Source organism: Cervus elaphus, chromosome 9 (assembly GCF_910594005.1).
Source record: "Cervus elaphus chromosome 9, mCerEla1.1, whole genome shotgun sequence".
NCBI lineage: Eukaryota > Metazoa > Chordata > Mammalia > Artiodactyla > Cervidae > Cervus > Cervus elaphus.
The window spans coordinates 53,096,934-53,111,976 of record NC_057823.1 but is presented as its reverse complement, the minus strand read 5'-3'; the positions used below and the strand labels follow the sequence as shown (position 1 = coordinate 53,111,976).

The following is a 15,043-nucleotide window of genomic DNA, read 5'->3' as shown; positions in this document are numbered from 1 at the left end:
AACGTAGCCCCGCCCCTTGCGTCCGCCAACCTATCACAGGGCTGGAGCGTCCGAGGCTGATCTGATAGGATTACTTGGCCGGAAGGTCTAGGGCGGATGATTGAGTACTAGCCGAGATGGCGGCGGCTGCAGCGATTCGTGGGGTCCGAGGGCAATTGGGCCTTCGTGAAATTCGTATCCATTTGTGCCAGCGCTCGCCCGGCAGCCAGGGTGTCAGGTGAGGCGCGGCCCAGTGAGGCGGGTGGGCTTCGGGACGCCAGGGTCATGACCTCGACCTCCCGGGTGTTTGGAGAGGCCCGTGCCCACACCGCACGCGCGGTGCTCTCTCCTGCCCCGCAGGGACTTCATTGAGAAACGCTATGTGGAGCTGAAGAAAGCGAATCCCGACCTGCCCATCCTAATCCGCGAGTGCTCGGATGTGCAGCCCAAGCTCTGGGCCCGCTACGGTGAGCGCGGGACGCAGGGAACCAGAGACCCCGGTGAGGGGAACAGGGTTCGAAGAGAGAAAGGGCCGCCCAAGGTCACAGAAACCTATACAGGGACTGGGACTCAGACTTCAGCTTTGCTATGATCTTGTTGCAAATAAGGAAATATACATTTGCAGAGTTAGAGTGTTTGTATCCAAGTAACATGTGGAGGCGGGCCCTGCCCTGCATAGGAATCGTTTTTGTAGTTCAGGTTTCAGTTAAGGGAGAAGAGATGCTGGTCCAGTCCACCAAATGTAGGTCCTTTCAAGTTACCAGTGGTCAGTGCGGGTCCAGGTGGCATATGGGAATCGCAGTAGTAAAACCCTAAAATAATGCTATGTTGAGCATTTACTGCTAGGCCGTGTTGAGTGCTTTCCTGTCCAAATCTCTTGAACCTTAAGTATATGAGGAGTGGATTCCTTTTTCTCATCTTTTAGAGATGAGAGCGCTGAATGAACAATTGTGTGGAACATGCCTAACGTTATTCAGCTAAGATGCATAACACGGTTGAGCTTTTACATTTGTTCCCCAATCCTAGACTGCACTTCTGCCAGACTTAAGTAGCTGGCTCTTCCAGTTACAATTCAGGTTATTTTGTAGGTCTGAACTTCTGTATCACCTCCTCAAAAAGGCACTCCCTGACCAGTTATGTAACATTGCCTCTTTACCCTATTTCATTTTACCAAGTGTTTATTAACATACTACCTGTGTCATTTTACCACAATTTGAAAACTACTCTTATGTTGCCTGAATATAGACACACAATAAATATTCATACTTACTGAACAATTGGGCTTCCCTGGTGGCTCAGACAGTAAAGAGTCTGCCTGCAATGTGAGAGACCCAAGTTCGATCCTTGGGTCAGGCAGATCCTCTGGAGAAGGAAATGGCAACCCACCCCAGTATTCTTGCCTGGAAAATTTCATGAATGGCACAGCCTGGCAGGCTACAGTCCATAGGGTCACAAAGGTCGGACAGGACTGAGCGACTTCACTTTCACTCACTGAATAATGGTATTTTTAATCACAGCTTTTAATTACACTTTGCCCTAGGAATGTCTGGGGGAAGGCAGGGAGTCACACCCAGGGCAGATTGGTTTTAACAGTGCAGCTAACTGCAGTATGCCATGCACTAAAAGTTGTTTGCAGGAAAAAAATTTTCCTTCTGAAAGCTAGTAGACTAGAGGAGATGGACACACAAATAACTTTAGTTTATGAACTACAGGAGCCATTAAATGGGCACAATTAAGAGGCAGGCCCATGTAATACTCTGCTCACAATGGTTAATAATCAGTGCTACCATGCCCCTTAAAACTTCCCTGAACCACTTTCCTTCCCATTATGACCACCCAGAATGAGCCAAAATTCTATTTAGACCTGGGCTTCCAAGATATGTTAGAGACCCACTGGATAAATTCTAGGCATGTCAGATACCTTTTGGTCTTATCTCTTTACTACCCTTCCTATCCTACCAAGAGTGTAAGTAGAAGACTATTTTGGTAGCCTGTACAGTGCAGAGTGAATAATTAATAATCTTCCTGTCTCCTCAGCATTTGGCCAAGAGAAGAATGTCTCTCTGAACAACTTCAGTGCTGATCAGGTAACTAGAGCCCTGGAGAATGTGCTAAGTAGCAAAGCCTGAAGTCTCCACTGAGGATTAGGAACAACAGCCCCAGAGTCTGGGCTCTGCTGGACTGAGTACAATGTGGAGAAATGTATTCTGTTCTGTATAAAGATTGTGCTGAAAATGCTGTCTCAAGATGATCTGATTCTCATCCCACCGACTACCCCTTATTGTGCAACCATCTGAGGAAAAGCAGTTGAATATAAAAATAAGACTTTATTTTATTCTGTCCCATCAAAAGCCATGAGCCACTGAATCAAAAAAAAAAAAACGGAAAGAAAAAGAAAAAAGGAGATTCCAGGGACCGGTATTAAGTACACCACACTGAGTTCCATCTGGTCCTCTTGCCTGGACAGTGCTGGGTGAAAGGGGAAGAGCTGGGATCCAGAGGTCTTGGCTTAGGCTTAGGTGTGGGAGCTGAGGGCATGATACCATTATGGTTCTAAACCCCCAAAGGGGATTTATGGGCGAGGACACAGGAGTATGGGAGATAAGGAGTGGAGTACATGACTTTCAGAAGTCAGGTTACCCATGAAGAGCTGTCTGCTGGAGAGCATGCACGCGATCCTGAAGCTGTGCCACCTCCTCATGCCTTTGTAAGGCCTGCAGCCCTGACTGCTGCAAGAAGGCCTGGGCAGCCTGAGAGCAGGGAAGAAAGAGATTCAACACTGGGTCCCTGAGCTGCAGCACACAAACACCACAGCCTTGAGTTATCCCACCTCTTCTTGGAAGAGTGCATTCCCAAAAAGAGTACAGAAGTTTGAACCTGGAGCCCACATAGGCTAGCCAGGCCCAGAGAACTAACTAAAGACTGTAAGGAAGGGGGCCACGGTGGAACAGGGGAACTGGGGACTAAGGCCAGAAACCCACCCCTGGCTGATAGAGGAAGAGCAGCTGCAGCAGCTCCAAACTCTGGCCTACTACTTCAGTGTCAGAGAGGGCCAACGTGTCCAGCAAGGTGGGGAGCAGGAGCCCTGGCCATAGATGCTGACAGTAAGCGGGACCTTTCTCTGCAACGTTGCACAGAACTGTGAGCACCTGCAGACAGAAACATGTACACAGTCCCCACAAACAATGAAACCCAAAGATTTTAAAGATAGCTGGAATGGAGTGCTGACCACATGCCCAGTCACCATGCCAAGCACTCTTTTTTTTTTTTGCCAAGCACTCTTAATATGCATATTCTGTAATCCTCTCAGGCACCCTCTGGTAGGATTATATTCCCAATTATAAATGAGGAAACTGAAGTTTAAGGTGGTTAGCTGACATGCCCAAGGTTAATAACTAGTAAACTACAGTTTAGGAACTCACACCTAGACTGCTCTGTGATTGTATGGCTCTGAAGGAATCCATACCACACCACCTGCCAGCTCTCAGCTCAGGGTACTTCTGAGGGCTCAGGTCTGCTCCCACTGTTTTACACTTAGGCCACCATATCTTGGACCCAAGGGAACCAAATACCTACCAATACGCTCACAACATTAGACACTGACAACAAGTGCAAGAGGGGCTCAATCAGATCCAGGGAGATCAAGGAGGTACAGAAACTAGGGCTGTTTGCTGAAAGGGAAAATGTCAGAGTGAAGTTCCTCCAACTCAGGCATGAAACCAACCCACTCCCAATCCTACCCACCTCAGCCCAGACCAAGAAGAAATATTCCCAGGAGCTAAAGGTCCAGGCCAAGGCAGATTGTGGTGCTTACCAGTGAGGTTGTTAAGGAGCCAGAGGCCCTCAGGAAGCAGGCTGGGCTGTTCCTGGAGGAAGAACTGCAGAAGGATAAATAAGGCTGCCACAACACGCTCATCTCGGAGATGCACTGGCCCTCCCACAGTCTCTGCTGCTGCCTCTGTCAGCAAGTTGCTTAGACACCGAACAACAGGGCATACCAGCTGTAAAGACGAGCAGGGGTTCAGGTTTAAGGAGGAAGGGGCAACCTGCATACGAGCAGGAACTGAATCAGAAGGTCAGCCAGATATTGGCCTGTCCACGTACCAGCTCCAGTCCTGCATTCTTAGTTCTCTGGACAGCCACAGCCAAGTCCAACAGCAGCAGCCCCAGGGTGGTTAGAGCCCCCTGGGTGATGAGCAGAGCATTGTTGACCTGGCTGGGCAACAGGAAGCAAGCAGTCAACTACTCAGTCAGTCCTACATTAAGCCGGCCAACAGCCTAGGTCTGTGGGTTCCCTGGGCTCCAAGAAGAGAGGACCAGAGAAGAAAGAAGACTTATCCCAACAATTTCAGAAACTAAAGCCTGAATGTCATGGAAGGAAGCCCCAGGGGAAGTCTGGCACTTTCCCAATTGCCCTATTACCTGCAGATGATGTAGTGAAGGCACCAGGCAAACTCCACAGCTACCCCAAGGTTCAGCTTTGGGCCGGGTTGTAACAGTTGCAGTATGTGCTGGGGGAGAGTAGAGCCCAGGACGGAGCTGTCAGTAGAAGCAGAGCTCTGAGTAGGAACCATGGAAGGCAAGATGTCAATCACTCTTCCCAAACCCGAAGAGCAGGTGGCAAAGTGCCCAAAACCCAAAGCTCTTCCCAGTCAGGCACATGGGGTTAAAATGTCCAACGCGTTGGAAACAAGACTCAGTCAGGCATCCAGGGGCTACACTACTGAGTAGGTCACACCTGCCTACACATGAGTTTGACTTACGGGATGATCTTCTCTGGAGCCTCCTTAGCCTGCAGAAGCTGGGACAAGGCATATCCAAGGGCTTCCAGCACAGTCAGATGGGGAGACTAGGAGCAGAGCAGGGGTCTGACTCTGGAAGCTAGGCCGTAAGGTTTCCTACGACTTTCAACCTCTTAGCGCAGAGAAGAGGCTGCAGCTGCCTAACCAGAGCAGGTGGGCCGTGTGAGGAGATGGGTACTCCAGGAGGAAGAAAGGAGGTGGACACTCACCTGGATGCAGGCAGCCAAAGCCGGAACAATGCCCTGAGGCAGAAGCTGCCTTCTCACAGCCTCACTCTCCACAATCAGGTTACCCAGGGTATACAGACAGAGCTCCTGAGAGCAGAACAACAAAAGCACTGGGCTTGGCCTACCTCAGGATCTCAGGCCGGGGGTGGATGGGGTTGGGGGTGGGGGGGGCGTGGGCAGGGGCTAGGGTGGGAATGGGAAAGATGAAGCATCCCAGTCCTTGAGAATCTGGGCACAGGGGAGTGGCAGGTGATGGTGCATGTATGGCTGTGGCTGTCAGGGAACCAGGTTTTCCTCTTTAACCTACCTGCCAGCTCAAACTGGACCCAAAAGCATAATTTTTAAATCCAAACCAAAAACAAGGTAGGACAGGGCTTACTATAAAGTCTGAGCTGTGACCGGAGAGGTAGGTGAGAAGGTAGGAAGTGGCTGGCAGGCAGGCCTCAGCCACCGCAGACTGCTCAGAGTGAGAGAGCTCATGAAGGCACCGAGCCGCCTCAAGCTGCAGCAGGGCCTGGTTGCTGGTCAGGAGCCCGACCAGGGTCCGAATGCTGCCCTCCAGCCTACATGAGTGAGCACCAGAGTCCTTCTCAGCTGGCGGCCCATCCCCTCCACACCCCTGTCCATCCCCCAGTGCCCCAGCCACCCACTCACATCATCCACACTGACCTGATGAAGATCTGTTGTGTCTCAGGGTGTTGCAAGCCTCGACGAAGGCTGACCAGAGCCCTCTCCCTCTCCTTTTCCTCTATCCCCCGCTGGGCCAACCGCAGGAACTCCTGGATCTGCAGCACAGCACAGGGAAATGAGACATGGCAACACATCGATGCCAGATAGCAAGGCATGAGTTCTGCTCTGCCTACTTCACTTGTGAGCCCTCCAATATGGCATAATCCCGAGAACTTGTCATTCACACTATTATGGCTAATAAATGCTAACCCTGTAGTAGAGTGGACAGAAGAGGGAATCAAAACTGCATTTAATACCAGTCCTGCCACTTATTCTACAGGGGACTAAACCCAGCTTCTCACCTGAAAAATGGGAGTAACATCTACTCTGGTGTCTTACTGGGTTATTTCAAGAATAACATTTAAATCTCTCAGCCTGGCATAACCTATCCCTCCAGCCATTGTCCCCATACAACTGACACTGCAACAACATTTAGCATAACATGACTTGTTTTTTCAATGTTTCCAAGCTTTTGCAATATCCATCCCTTCTGCATGGGATACCATCCACAGGTCCTTCACTTCAGCTTTCTCTTCTAACTGCCTCTGGGAAATTAGTTCTTTCTGGTATCCTTTGGAAGACAGTGGTTTCTACTGTGCCTCATGTTTTCTTCACCACAGGTAGGAGCACATCTGTCTCCTTCAGTGGGTTGGGAACATGTCAAAGAAAGGGACTCTTCTTTTTTGTGTACCTGAGTACCCAGCATAGGTGTCTTGGTACAAAATAGACACACAATGAATAAATGACGTAACCTATGTATAAGTTCTTCATAAACTATACACATAAACATAGTATAAACATAGAGTAGGCCTGATGTTTGCTAAATGAATAAATGAGCTGAAATAAGTTCTTTTGTTCACTTATTCCATAAATGCTGAGCATCTACTATACACCAGATACTGTATAAGCATCTGAATTTTCAATGACGACAAATAACATAAAGTCTAGGTTCCTGTGGATAAAGTCTAGTTAGAAAAAAGGTAACAAACAAGCAAACAATTAGTATAATTAACATTCTGCAGACCTACTTTAGATGCAGCAAATGCAAAGGCCATAGAGAAGAATGGGGCTGGTATATTGTTCCAAGAACTGAAAAGAGGACAATGTGGCTGAAATGAGTAAACCGATAAGACTGCAAATGGCAGAAGTTATACTATGCTAGAGTGTGTAGATCAGAGGAAGGATTTTGGACGCATCTGCCTGATGTGTAAAGAATGAATTTTTTAAAATTAATTTAATAGGAGGCTAATTACTTTACAATATTGTGGTGGTTTTCGCCATACATCAACATGAGTCAGTCACGGGTGTACAGGTGTCTCCCCATCCTGAACCCCCCTCCCAAAGAATGAATTTGAGAGAGGCAAAATTTCGGTAGATGACCTGTTAAGAGGCTTCTGTTAAGTATGCAGAGAAAAGGGTACTGTCAGTATTGACGGCAACGCCATGTAAAGAGGTAGGAGGCAAAAAAGGGAGGGGAGGGGAAAACAGGGCAGGGGAGGGGAGGACTCGATGATGTACTGGTGTGGGGGTAAGGAAGAGAGTTGTCAAGAATGATTTCCTGGTTTCTGGCTTGGCCCACTAGACGGATGGAGAAGCAAATGGCAACCCACTCTAGTATTCTTGCCGGGAGAAGGCCATGGACAGAGGAGCCTGGCGGGTTACAGTACATGGGAGTCGTACAGGACTGAAGCGACTGAGCACTAGACGGAGAGAGGTGTTGAAGGGTCCGCGTTCAGGTTTGGAGACAGCCCTCCAGTACAAGAGAAGGAATCTGCCGCCTAGTGGGTGTGACTCTCAACACGCACCCTGACCGCTCACCTCGGCTTCTCCAAGGATCACGACCACACATCCCTCTTCGGCTTCCTCCGTAGCTTCGTCTCTCAGCAGCCTCTTGCTGACCAGCTGCTGCTCCCTCCGCGCCTTCCGCAGTGCTGAGGGGAAAGGAGACGGCTGAGCATGGGAGGGGAACCCACAACCCAGGGCTCGTCCCGTTGCCCCATCTCCGACCTCCATAACCCCATCCTCCAGTGTTCCCTCGCCCACCGCACCTGCCTCCCGCTCCCGCCGGCGGCACCGTAGCTCCTCCACTCCGCAGCCTAACGGCCTGAGGAGGCCTCGCCGTCCGCTCCACATGACAGAAGTGGAAAAATTCTGCACGAACTGGAGAGCCAACAACTTTACCCAGAGATCCAAAACAGGACACAGCCGGCGCAGGCGCAGCGCAGGGCGGAAAGGGAGGTGTCAGTGGGCGGGGCACGCAGCGAAGTGAAGGCGGGGCGGAACGAGGGGGCGCGACCACAGGCCGGCCTGGGCGAAGCGGCGAGAGGGTGGGGCAGACCGGGGGGAGGGAAGATGAAAAGACAGGATTGGGTGGGGCGAGGGCGGGGAGGGGCCACTGACTGAGGGATGGGACCTTTAGCCAAGCGAATTCCAAGTAGCAGCTGTGGCTTTGAGCTTCTTTGGTGGCTCAGTGGTAAAGAATCCGCCTGCCAATGCAGGAGACAGAGGTTCGATCCCTGGATAAGGGGATGGCAACCCACTCCAGTATTGTATGGGAAATCGCATGGACAGACAACCCTGGCGCAAAAGAATCCCACATGACTTTGCGACTAAACAAGCTGTCCCTCTGCCTTCGGTTTCTCGGCTGCCGACATCGGAAACCCCCGGCTACTAGTGTCAGCAAACACAACCTTCCCGCCCCTAACACAGTCTAAAAGAACATTCAAAACTATCCTGAGTTCTAAAGGGACTTCCCTGGAGTCCAGTGGTTAAGACTCCGCGCTTCCGTTGGGGTCGGCGAGGTTGGATCCCTAATCGGGGAACTAAAATCCTGAGTGCCGGTTTAAAAGCCCCCAAAGCAAAAAATAAAATAAAATTAAAAAACTACCCTGAAGATAACGAATGCCCTTTCACCAATAACAATGACTCTCAGTGATGAGTGCTAGCTAAATCCTGGACGCTGCCATGACAGTTATCCCCATTTTCAGTTCAGTTCACTTCAGTCGCTCAGTCGTGTCTGACTCTTTGCGACCCCATGAACCGCAGCACGCCAGGCCTCCCTGTCCATCACCAACTCCCGGAGTCCACGCAGACCCATGTCCATTGAGTCGGTGATGTTCATCCTCTGTCATCCCCTTCTCCTCCTGCCCTCAATCTTTCCCAGCATCAGGGTCTTTTCAAATGAGTCAGCTCTTTGCATCAGGTGCCCAAAATATTGGAGTTTCAGCTTCAACATCAGTCCTTCCAATGAACACCCAGGACTGATCTCCTTTAGGATGGACTGGTTGGATCTCCTTGCAGTCCAAGGGACTCTCAAGAGTCTTCTCCAACACCACAGTTCAAAAGCATCAATTCTTCGGCGCTCAGCTTTCTTTATAGTCCAACTCTCACATCCATACATGACCACTGGAAAAACCATAGCCTTGACTAGATGGACCTTTGTTGACAAAGTAATGTCTCTGCTTTTTAATATGCTGTCTAGATTGGTCATAACTTTCCTTCCAAGGAGTAAGTGTCTTTTAATTTCATGGCTGCAATCACCATCTGAAGTGATTTTGGGGCCCAGAAAAATAGTCAGCCACTGTTTCGACTGTTTCCCCATCTATTTGCCATGAAGTGATGGGACCGGAATGTTTCTGAATGTTGAGCTTTAAGCCAACTTTTTCACTCTCCTCTTTCACTTTCATCAAAAGGCTCTTTAGTTCTTCTTCACTTTCTGCCATAAGGGTGGTGTCATCTGCATATCTGAGGTTATTGATACTTCTCCCGGCGATCTTGATCCCAGCTTGTGCTTCCTCCAGCCCAGCGTTTCTCATGATGTACTCTGCATATAAGTTAAATAAGCAGGGTGACAATATACAGCCTTGACGTACTCCTTTTCCTATTTGGAACCAGTCTGTTGTTCCATGTCCAATTCAAACTGTTGCTTCCTGACCTGCATACAGGTTTCTCAAGAAGCAGGTCAGGTGGTCTGGTATTCCCATCTCTTTCAGAATTTTCCAGTTTATTCTGATCCACACAGTCAAAGGCTTTGGCATAGTCAATAAAGCAGAAATAGATGTTTTTCTGGAACTCTCTTGCTTTTTCTATGATCCAGCGGATGTTGGCAATTTGATCGCTGGTTCCTCTGCCTTTTCTAAAACCAGGTTGAACATCTGAAAGTTCACGGTTCACGTATTGCTGAAGCCTGGCTTGGAGAGTAAAAATCCTTATTTTACGGGTGAGAAAAATGAGACAAATACAATTATGGATCACTATTCTGCATAAAAGTGAATGGCAAAAAAAAGTGAATGGCATTATTTTTACAATAAAGTAATTGTTTCATCAACTTTGAGCACCACTAATCTACTAGGTAATGGGGAAACACTGGTGAATTAAACACCGAGTTCCAGGGAATTCCCTGGCAGTTCATTAGTTAGGAATAGGCACTTTCACTGCCATAGCCCCAGGTTCAATCCGCCCTCTGGAACTAAGATCCCAAAAGCTGGGCAGCGCGGCCAAAACAAACAAAAACTGTTCCATACCCTCAAAAATCTGAATTGTGCCCAACTAAGCCCTATTTCCTATTTCCTGCATACCTCTCCAGCCGTGCCTTACTCATCTCTCCTAGGATTTTTGTTCCCTAAACAAGCCTTGCACTTTTTTCTCTTCTGGGCTTTTGCACAGGCTGTTCCATTGTCTGGAGCCCAGTCTCTGCCACCCCACCTCTACTACAACCAGCCCCCTTCCTTTAACTAACACCATTCTCAAAATATCCACTGCCCTACTCAGAACAACTGGACCAGTGCCCCTGTTTGAGAGCATGTGGCATCATACACTTCTTCATAACCCTTTTCACAGCTGTCATTGTTACAGTGTAATTGTTTGATGTTTTCTCCTCCCAAACACCCTTCACAATTCCAAGAGAGTAGAGTCCTGGTAGCACTTAAGAATTTTTATTGAGGCAATTCCCTGGTGGCCCAGTGGTTAGGACTCCATGCTTTCACTGCTGAGGACAGAAAGTTCAGTCCCTGGTGGGCATCTAAGATCCTGGGCAAGGTGTGTGCCAAGAAAAAAAAAAGTTAAGGAATTCTTATAGAATCTGCTGATCATTTGAAATTAAAAGACACTTGCTCCTTGGAAGAAAAGCTGTGACAAATCTGGACAGCATATTAAAAAGCAGAGACATCACTTTGCCAAAAAAGGTTCAGTAGTCATGAGAGTTGGACCAAAAAGAAGGCTGAGCACCAAAGAATTGATGCATTTAAATTGTGTTGCTGGAGAAAACTCTTGAAAGTCCCTTGGACAGCAAACAGATCAAACCAGTCAATTCTAAAGGAAATCAATCCTGAATATTCAGGAAGGACTGACGCTGAAGCTGAAGCTCCAATACTTTGGCCACCTGATGCAAAGAGCTGCCTCATTGAAAAAGATTCTGATGCTGGGAAAAACTGAAGGCAAAAGGAGATGAGGGCAGCAGAGGATGAGATGGTTAGATAGCATCACTGACTCAATGGACATGAATCTGAGCAAACTCTGGGAGTTAGTGAAGGACAGGGGAGCCTAGTGTGCTGCAGTCCATGGGGTTGCAAAGAGATGGACACAACAACAATTTTTTGAAAGCTACTACTTAGGCAAAAGTGCAAGTAAGAACAAATCCAAGAAAGGAAAGTGTTCTTCAAACCAACTTCCTTCCCTTGGATTTAATTCCACTTCTTGGAGTTAGTCAAGGAAGTCTTTGATTTCTTCCATGAAACATCTAGTTAAATATCTGCAGAACATCATCTTATCCTCCACATCTTCCCTTCAGCTCCAGCATCCATCCAGCCTCTGGACAATCATTTATTGAGCATTATTTACTTATTTAGTGGAAGCACAGAGCCCTAGCCCTCGGACCAGCAGGGAATTCCCTGAGTATCATTATTGATGCACCATGATCTAGCTGGGGAATAGGATCTGGGTCTTGTCCCTTTCCTTATGGGACAGGCTGGCTTCTGACCCTACATCTTTCTCATAATATGAAAGATAAGGCAAGTCCCCAGGAAAAATCTATACTCTGCCCAGAGTGTCTGCTCAGTCACAGCTGCCCAAACTATTTTTGTTTTTGTTTTTTCTTTTTTGGTGGGGGAGGAGAGCTTGTTTTTTGTTTGTTTGTTTTATTGCACTTATCTGCCTGGCAACACTGTTAACCCTGTAAGAAATAGCCCCATGTCCTACTACAGGCCTAACTGTTTCTTTCTCTTTTTTTTTTTCCTTTTATAACTGAGATTTTATTGGTTGTTTTGAGGATCACTACACAGACATTTCAATTTGTACACAATTCTTCACATACGTACCAGAAATCTAAAATATCATGTAGTTGTGATTCTTAACAGTTATTCCAGTGACTTTCCAGCTTAAAATTTGGAGCAAACTTTCCTTAACAGGATATCAAGTACCAATATCTTCAAATATTGATATGTTGTTACATCATAAGTCCCACTGATTCACAATTTAATATCATATACACTACATACCCAAACTGTCGATCGTTCACAGCACATTAACCAAGTTACTAGGAAAACTGGACTACCACGACCAAAGATGTTATAGTATAGTGCACAAAATTCTGACCAGGAGAGCCAAGACCAAAAAGTGGTTTGCTGTAGGAAATAATTCTACCAAAACAATATGGGAAGAGAAGTGATTTAAAGTGTTCAAGACATTAAATGCACAACTGACTCCAAACTGCCATTTAGTATGCTTTTGTATTATAGGATATAAAAGCTACCCCCCATCTATGGAATGTTAAGCTGACACCCAAGACAATCAAAGCCTCCCATATCCAATATCCCACTATTTTCTGGTTGTACCAAAAAATAAACAACCAGCAAATGATTTCACCTCTTAAAAAAAAGCATTTACACTTAAAAAATGGGATGAGGTGGGATTCCCTCCTTTTTAAAAATGTTTCTAGAGCTACTAAAAAAACTTGCATTTACAAAATAGTTGATAAAAATATTCCTCTGGATTGTACAAGAAGGGAAACAGGGACCACTGACAGGACTGAGTGTGTGGTTATTTTTTTTTTTTTTTTTTACATCCCGAGTGTGTGGTTATTAATCAGACTTGGCTTCTTTCTCTTCTGCTTCATCAGAGGCTGGGCTCTCCTCGTTTTTAGTCTCTCCATTTTCTGCAGGCAAGTCTTCTTAAGTCTCTTGGTTGGCCACTTCCGCCTGTTTTCCCTTTGCTCCTCTTTTCCCTTTTGTTTGCACTTTTTTGTCTGAAGATTTATCCTTTCCCGCCGCCTTTTTTGGCTTCGTTTCCACTTTTGCAGGAGCCGGTTTTGCTGACAACCTCGCCGATCTCCTCTTGGGCTCCTCCTTCGCCGCCCCCTCGGCGGAGCTGACCTTCCTCTTGGGCATCGTGGCGGCGGGACGGGCGAGAGCCGGGTGCCTGAGGGCCGCGGCGCGCCGAGAGCCTTCGCGAAGCTGAGTAGCCTGACCGCTGCCGCTCCTCCCGCCGCCCAAGCTGGGACCCGCCTGTTTCTTTCTCTAGAGCTCCCACAAGTCCTTATTTTCTCCTGCGTAAGAATCCTGTTCACCATGGACTGTAGTTCTGTGTCTGCATTTGCCTCCCTCACCTTCTAGAATTCTTGAGGAACTGTGTGATGATCAGATCAGCATCCCAAGACTTGGCATCAGCTCTGGCACTTGGTAGACAAATGGTGGATATTTTTTGAATGAAGCTGTGACTTGGGGACATTTGCAAAACCATTATTGCCCCTCTTAACTTGGAGTGTCTCCCCTAAGATGATGGAATCTTTTAAACCATTTTTAAAAATTGAAGTATAGTTAATTTATGTTACATTAGTTTCAGGTGTACAGCAAAGTGATTCAGTCATTTATGTATATTCTTTTTCAGATCCTTTTTCATTACAGGTTACTATAAGATATTGAATAGAGTTTCTGCCCTACACAGTAGATCTTTGTTGTTAAGGTGATGGAATTTGCTGAGGAGTCAGGCTTCAGTAGCCTGGGTGCTCTGAATGCAGAGACTCTGATGAAGACGACAATGAAGGGCTACTGCTACAACCTTAGTGGTAGTGTTGGGATTCCAAGCCTGTTTGTCTGACTGCAGTCAGTCGGCGTATTTCACCCTGAACTATACTCATATCTTGGTCCTCAGGGATGTCCCAGTGACACGGTCTGGACTTTAGGCATGACTTTGGGTATTATTAGGACATGCCCAACAGGACATACAGGAGGCAGTGTGGTCCAGTGTGGGCTCCTTGTTTGCACTGGGGACAGATATGTAGTTACTTCTGGGGAAAAGGGAAGTGAGAATTCAAATGTTTTTATGTAGCTCTTTGCCCAGAAATCTAGAAGTTCAGACTTACAAGGGCTCTTTTAAAAGTACAGCCCTTCTGAAACTGAGGGCTGTCATCAACTAGATCTCGGGAACTATAACTTATAAATAATATCATGTAAATTGCCTTCATCAATCAAGCTCGCCTTAGCCTTAATCGTTGCTGCAAATTACATACCTTCATGTAGCTTACACAGTATGTCACAAGACTCCATTAATACCTCTTCGTGGGCAATACCTCTGATGTACGGATTGCTATAGTAATGGTTCCTTAAGCCGATTTTTCAGGAACTTAGAGTCAGCTCTTGTCCAGTTCACATTCCAGCTTATTAAGACTGCTTGAAACCACAACCCTCCAACCAGGTCTGTGTGAGTGCTGGATGGATGGCCTTTTGATGTCAGAGGGCTAAAACTTCACCCTCAGACCATGCTAATACTACCATTTTATGAATGTCCCTCCCATGAAGAAGCATGTAACTCAGACACACCAGCAGAGTACCGATTACCTCACCTTTTTTCCTATCCCCAATCACCTTCTTCTGCACCTCCAACCAATCTATACCCTTCACCCATAAGTATCCTAAGCCCCTTTCTGTTGAGGAGGTAAATGTGAGATTTGTTCTTCCTGCTTCTCAGATTCCTCATGAATAAATCCTTTCTACAAACTTCAGGGTTTCAGAGTTTGGCTTAATGCCTGTTGGCCAAACGAACCTGGTTTGGTAACACTTCCACACCCTCTGGGACACTTGCTTTTCTTTTCTTGAAAGAGTAGGTGAGTTACTAATTAATCCTCATTCAACACAGGTCCAGCTTTTCCTTCCTAGGACATAGGAATTGTGCTGGGGAGAGGGCAGGAGAGAGCTAGGTGCAAGTGAGAAAATTATATTAGGAATATCTTGTTTCTCAAATTTCAGGATAGAGAAGTGGAAACTAAGAGAGTGAGGCACTTGGCCGATGTGTCTCTGTTCAACACATAGACTT

The 15,043-nt window shown here is 47.1% G+C and overlaps 2 protein-coding genes and 1 pseudogene across 5 annotated transcripts; 1 reads left to right on the top strand and 2 right to left on the bottom strand.

Annotated features, from left to right (window-relative positions):
- The first annotated feature begins 43 nt into the window (after positions 1-43).
- Positions 44-2,214, top strand: NDUFA2 (NADH:ubiquinone oxidoreductase subunit A2). 2 transcript variants are annotated; one of them, XM_043913029.1, is made up of 3 exons: positions 44-217; positions 340-446; positions 2,017-2,214. In XM_043913029.1, exons 1-3 carry the CDS (start codon positions 117-119, stop codon positions 2,106-2,108), a joined length of 300 nt encoding a protein of 99 aa, XP_043768964.1. In that variant the 5' UTR covers positions 44-116; the 3' UTR covers positions 2,109-2,214. The 2 variants fall into 2 exon arrangements, with proteins under 2 accessions (XP_043768964.1, XP_043768963.1); XM_043913028.1 differs by having other exon boundaries at positions 59-217; positions 340-479.
- A 72-nt stretch (positions 2,215-2,286) lies between these two features.
- TMCO6 (transmembrane and coiled-coil domains 6) lies at positions 2,287-7,979 on the bottom strand. 3 transcript variants are annotated; one of them, XM_043913015.1, is made up of 12 exons: positions 7,786-7,979; positions 7,556-7,668; positions 5,678-5,793; positions 5,388-5,571; positions 4,991-5,095; positions 4,743-4,828; positions 4,402-4,518; positions 4,084-4,195; positions 3,794-3,980; positions 3,556-3,650; positions 2,961-3,128; positions 2,287-2,729 (listed from the first exon to the last, which is right to left on the bottom strand). In XM_043913015.1, the coding sequence occupies exons 1-12, from the start codon at positions 7,868-7,870 to the stop codon at positions 2,616-2,618; spliced, it is 1,482 nt and encodes a 493-aa protein (XP_043768950.1). In that variant the 5' UTR covers positions 7,871-7,979; the 3' UTR covers positions 2,287-2,615. The 3 variants fall into 3 exon arrangements, with proteins under 3 accessions (XP_043768950.1, XP_043768951.1, XP_043768952.1); XM_043913016.1 differs by lacking the exon at positions 4,743-4,828 and having other exon boundaries at positions 4,402-4,538; XM_043913017.1 differs by lacking the exon at positions 4,743-4,828 and having other exon boundaries at positions 4,084-4,191.
- Positions 7,980-12,813: 4,834 nt separating this feature from the next.
- LOC122700275 lies at positions 12,814-13,231 on the bottom strand (annotated as a pseudogene).
- Between the last annotated feature and the right edge of the window lie 1,812 nt (positions 13,232-15,043).

Coding starts and splice junctions, on each gene's coding strand:
- NDUFA2 (XM_043913028.1), top strand. CDS start 117: ATGGCGGCGGCTGCAGCGATTCGTGGGGTCCGAGGGCAATTGGGCCTT. Junction 218..339: donor CCCGGCAGCCAGGGTGTCAG/GTGAGGCGCGGC, acceptor CCTGCCCCGCAG/GGACTTCATTGAGAAACGCT. Junction 480..2,016: donor GCAGGGAACCAGAGACCCCG/GTGAGGGGAACA, acceptor CTGTCTCCTCAG/CATTTGGCCAAGAGAAGAAT.
- TMCO6 (XM_043913015.1), bottom strand. CDS start 7,870: ATGTGGAGCGGACGGCGAGGCCTCCTCAGGCCGTTAGGCTGCGGAGTG. Junction 5,096..5,387: donor GTCACAGCTCAGACTTTATA/GTAAGCCCTGTC, acceptor TTCTGCTCTCAG/GAGCTCTGTCTGTATACCCT. Junction 3,981..4,083: donor AGAATGCAGGACTGGAGCTG/GTACGTGGACAG, acceptor TCGTCTTTACAG/CTGGTATGCCCTGTTGTTCG.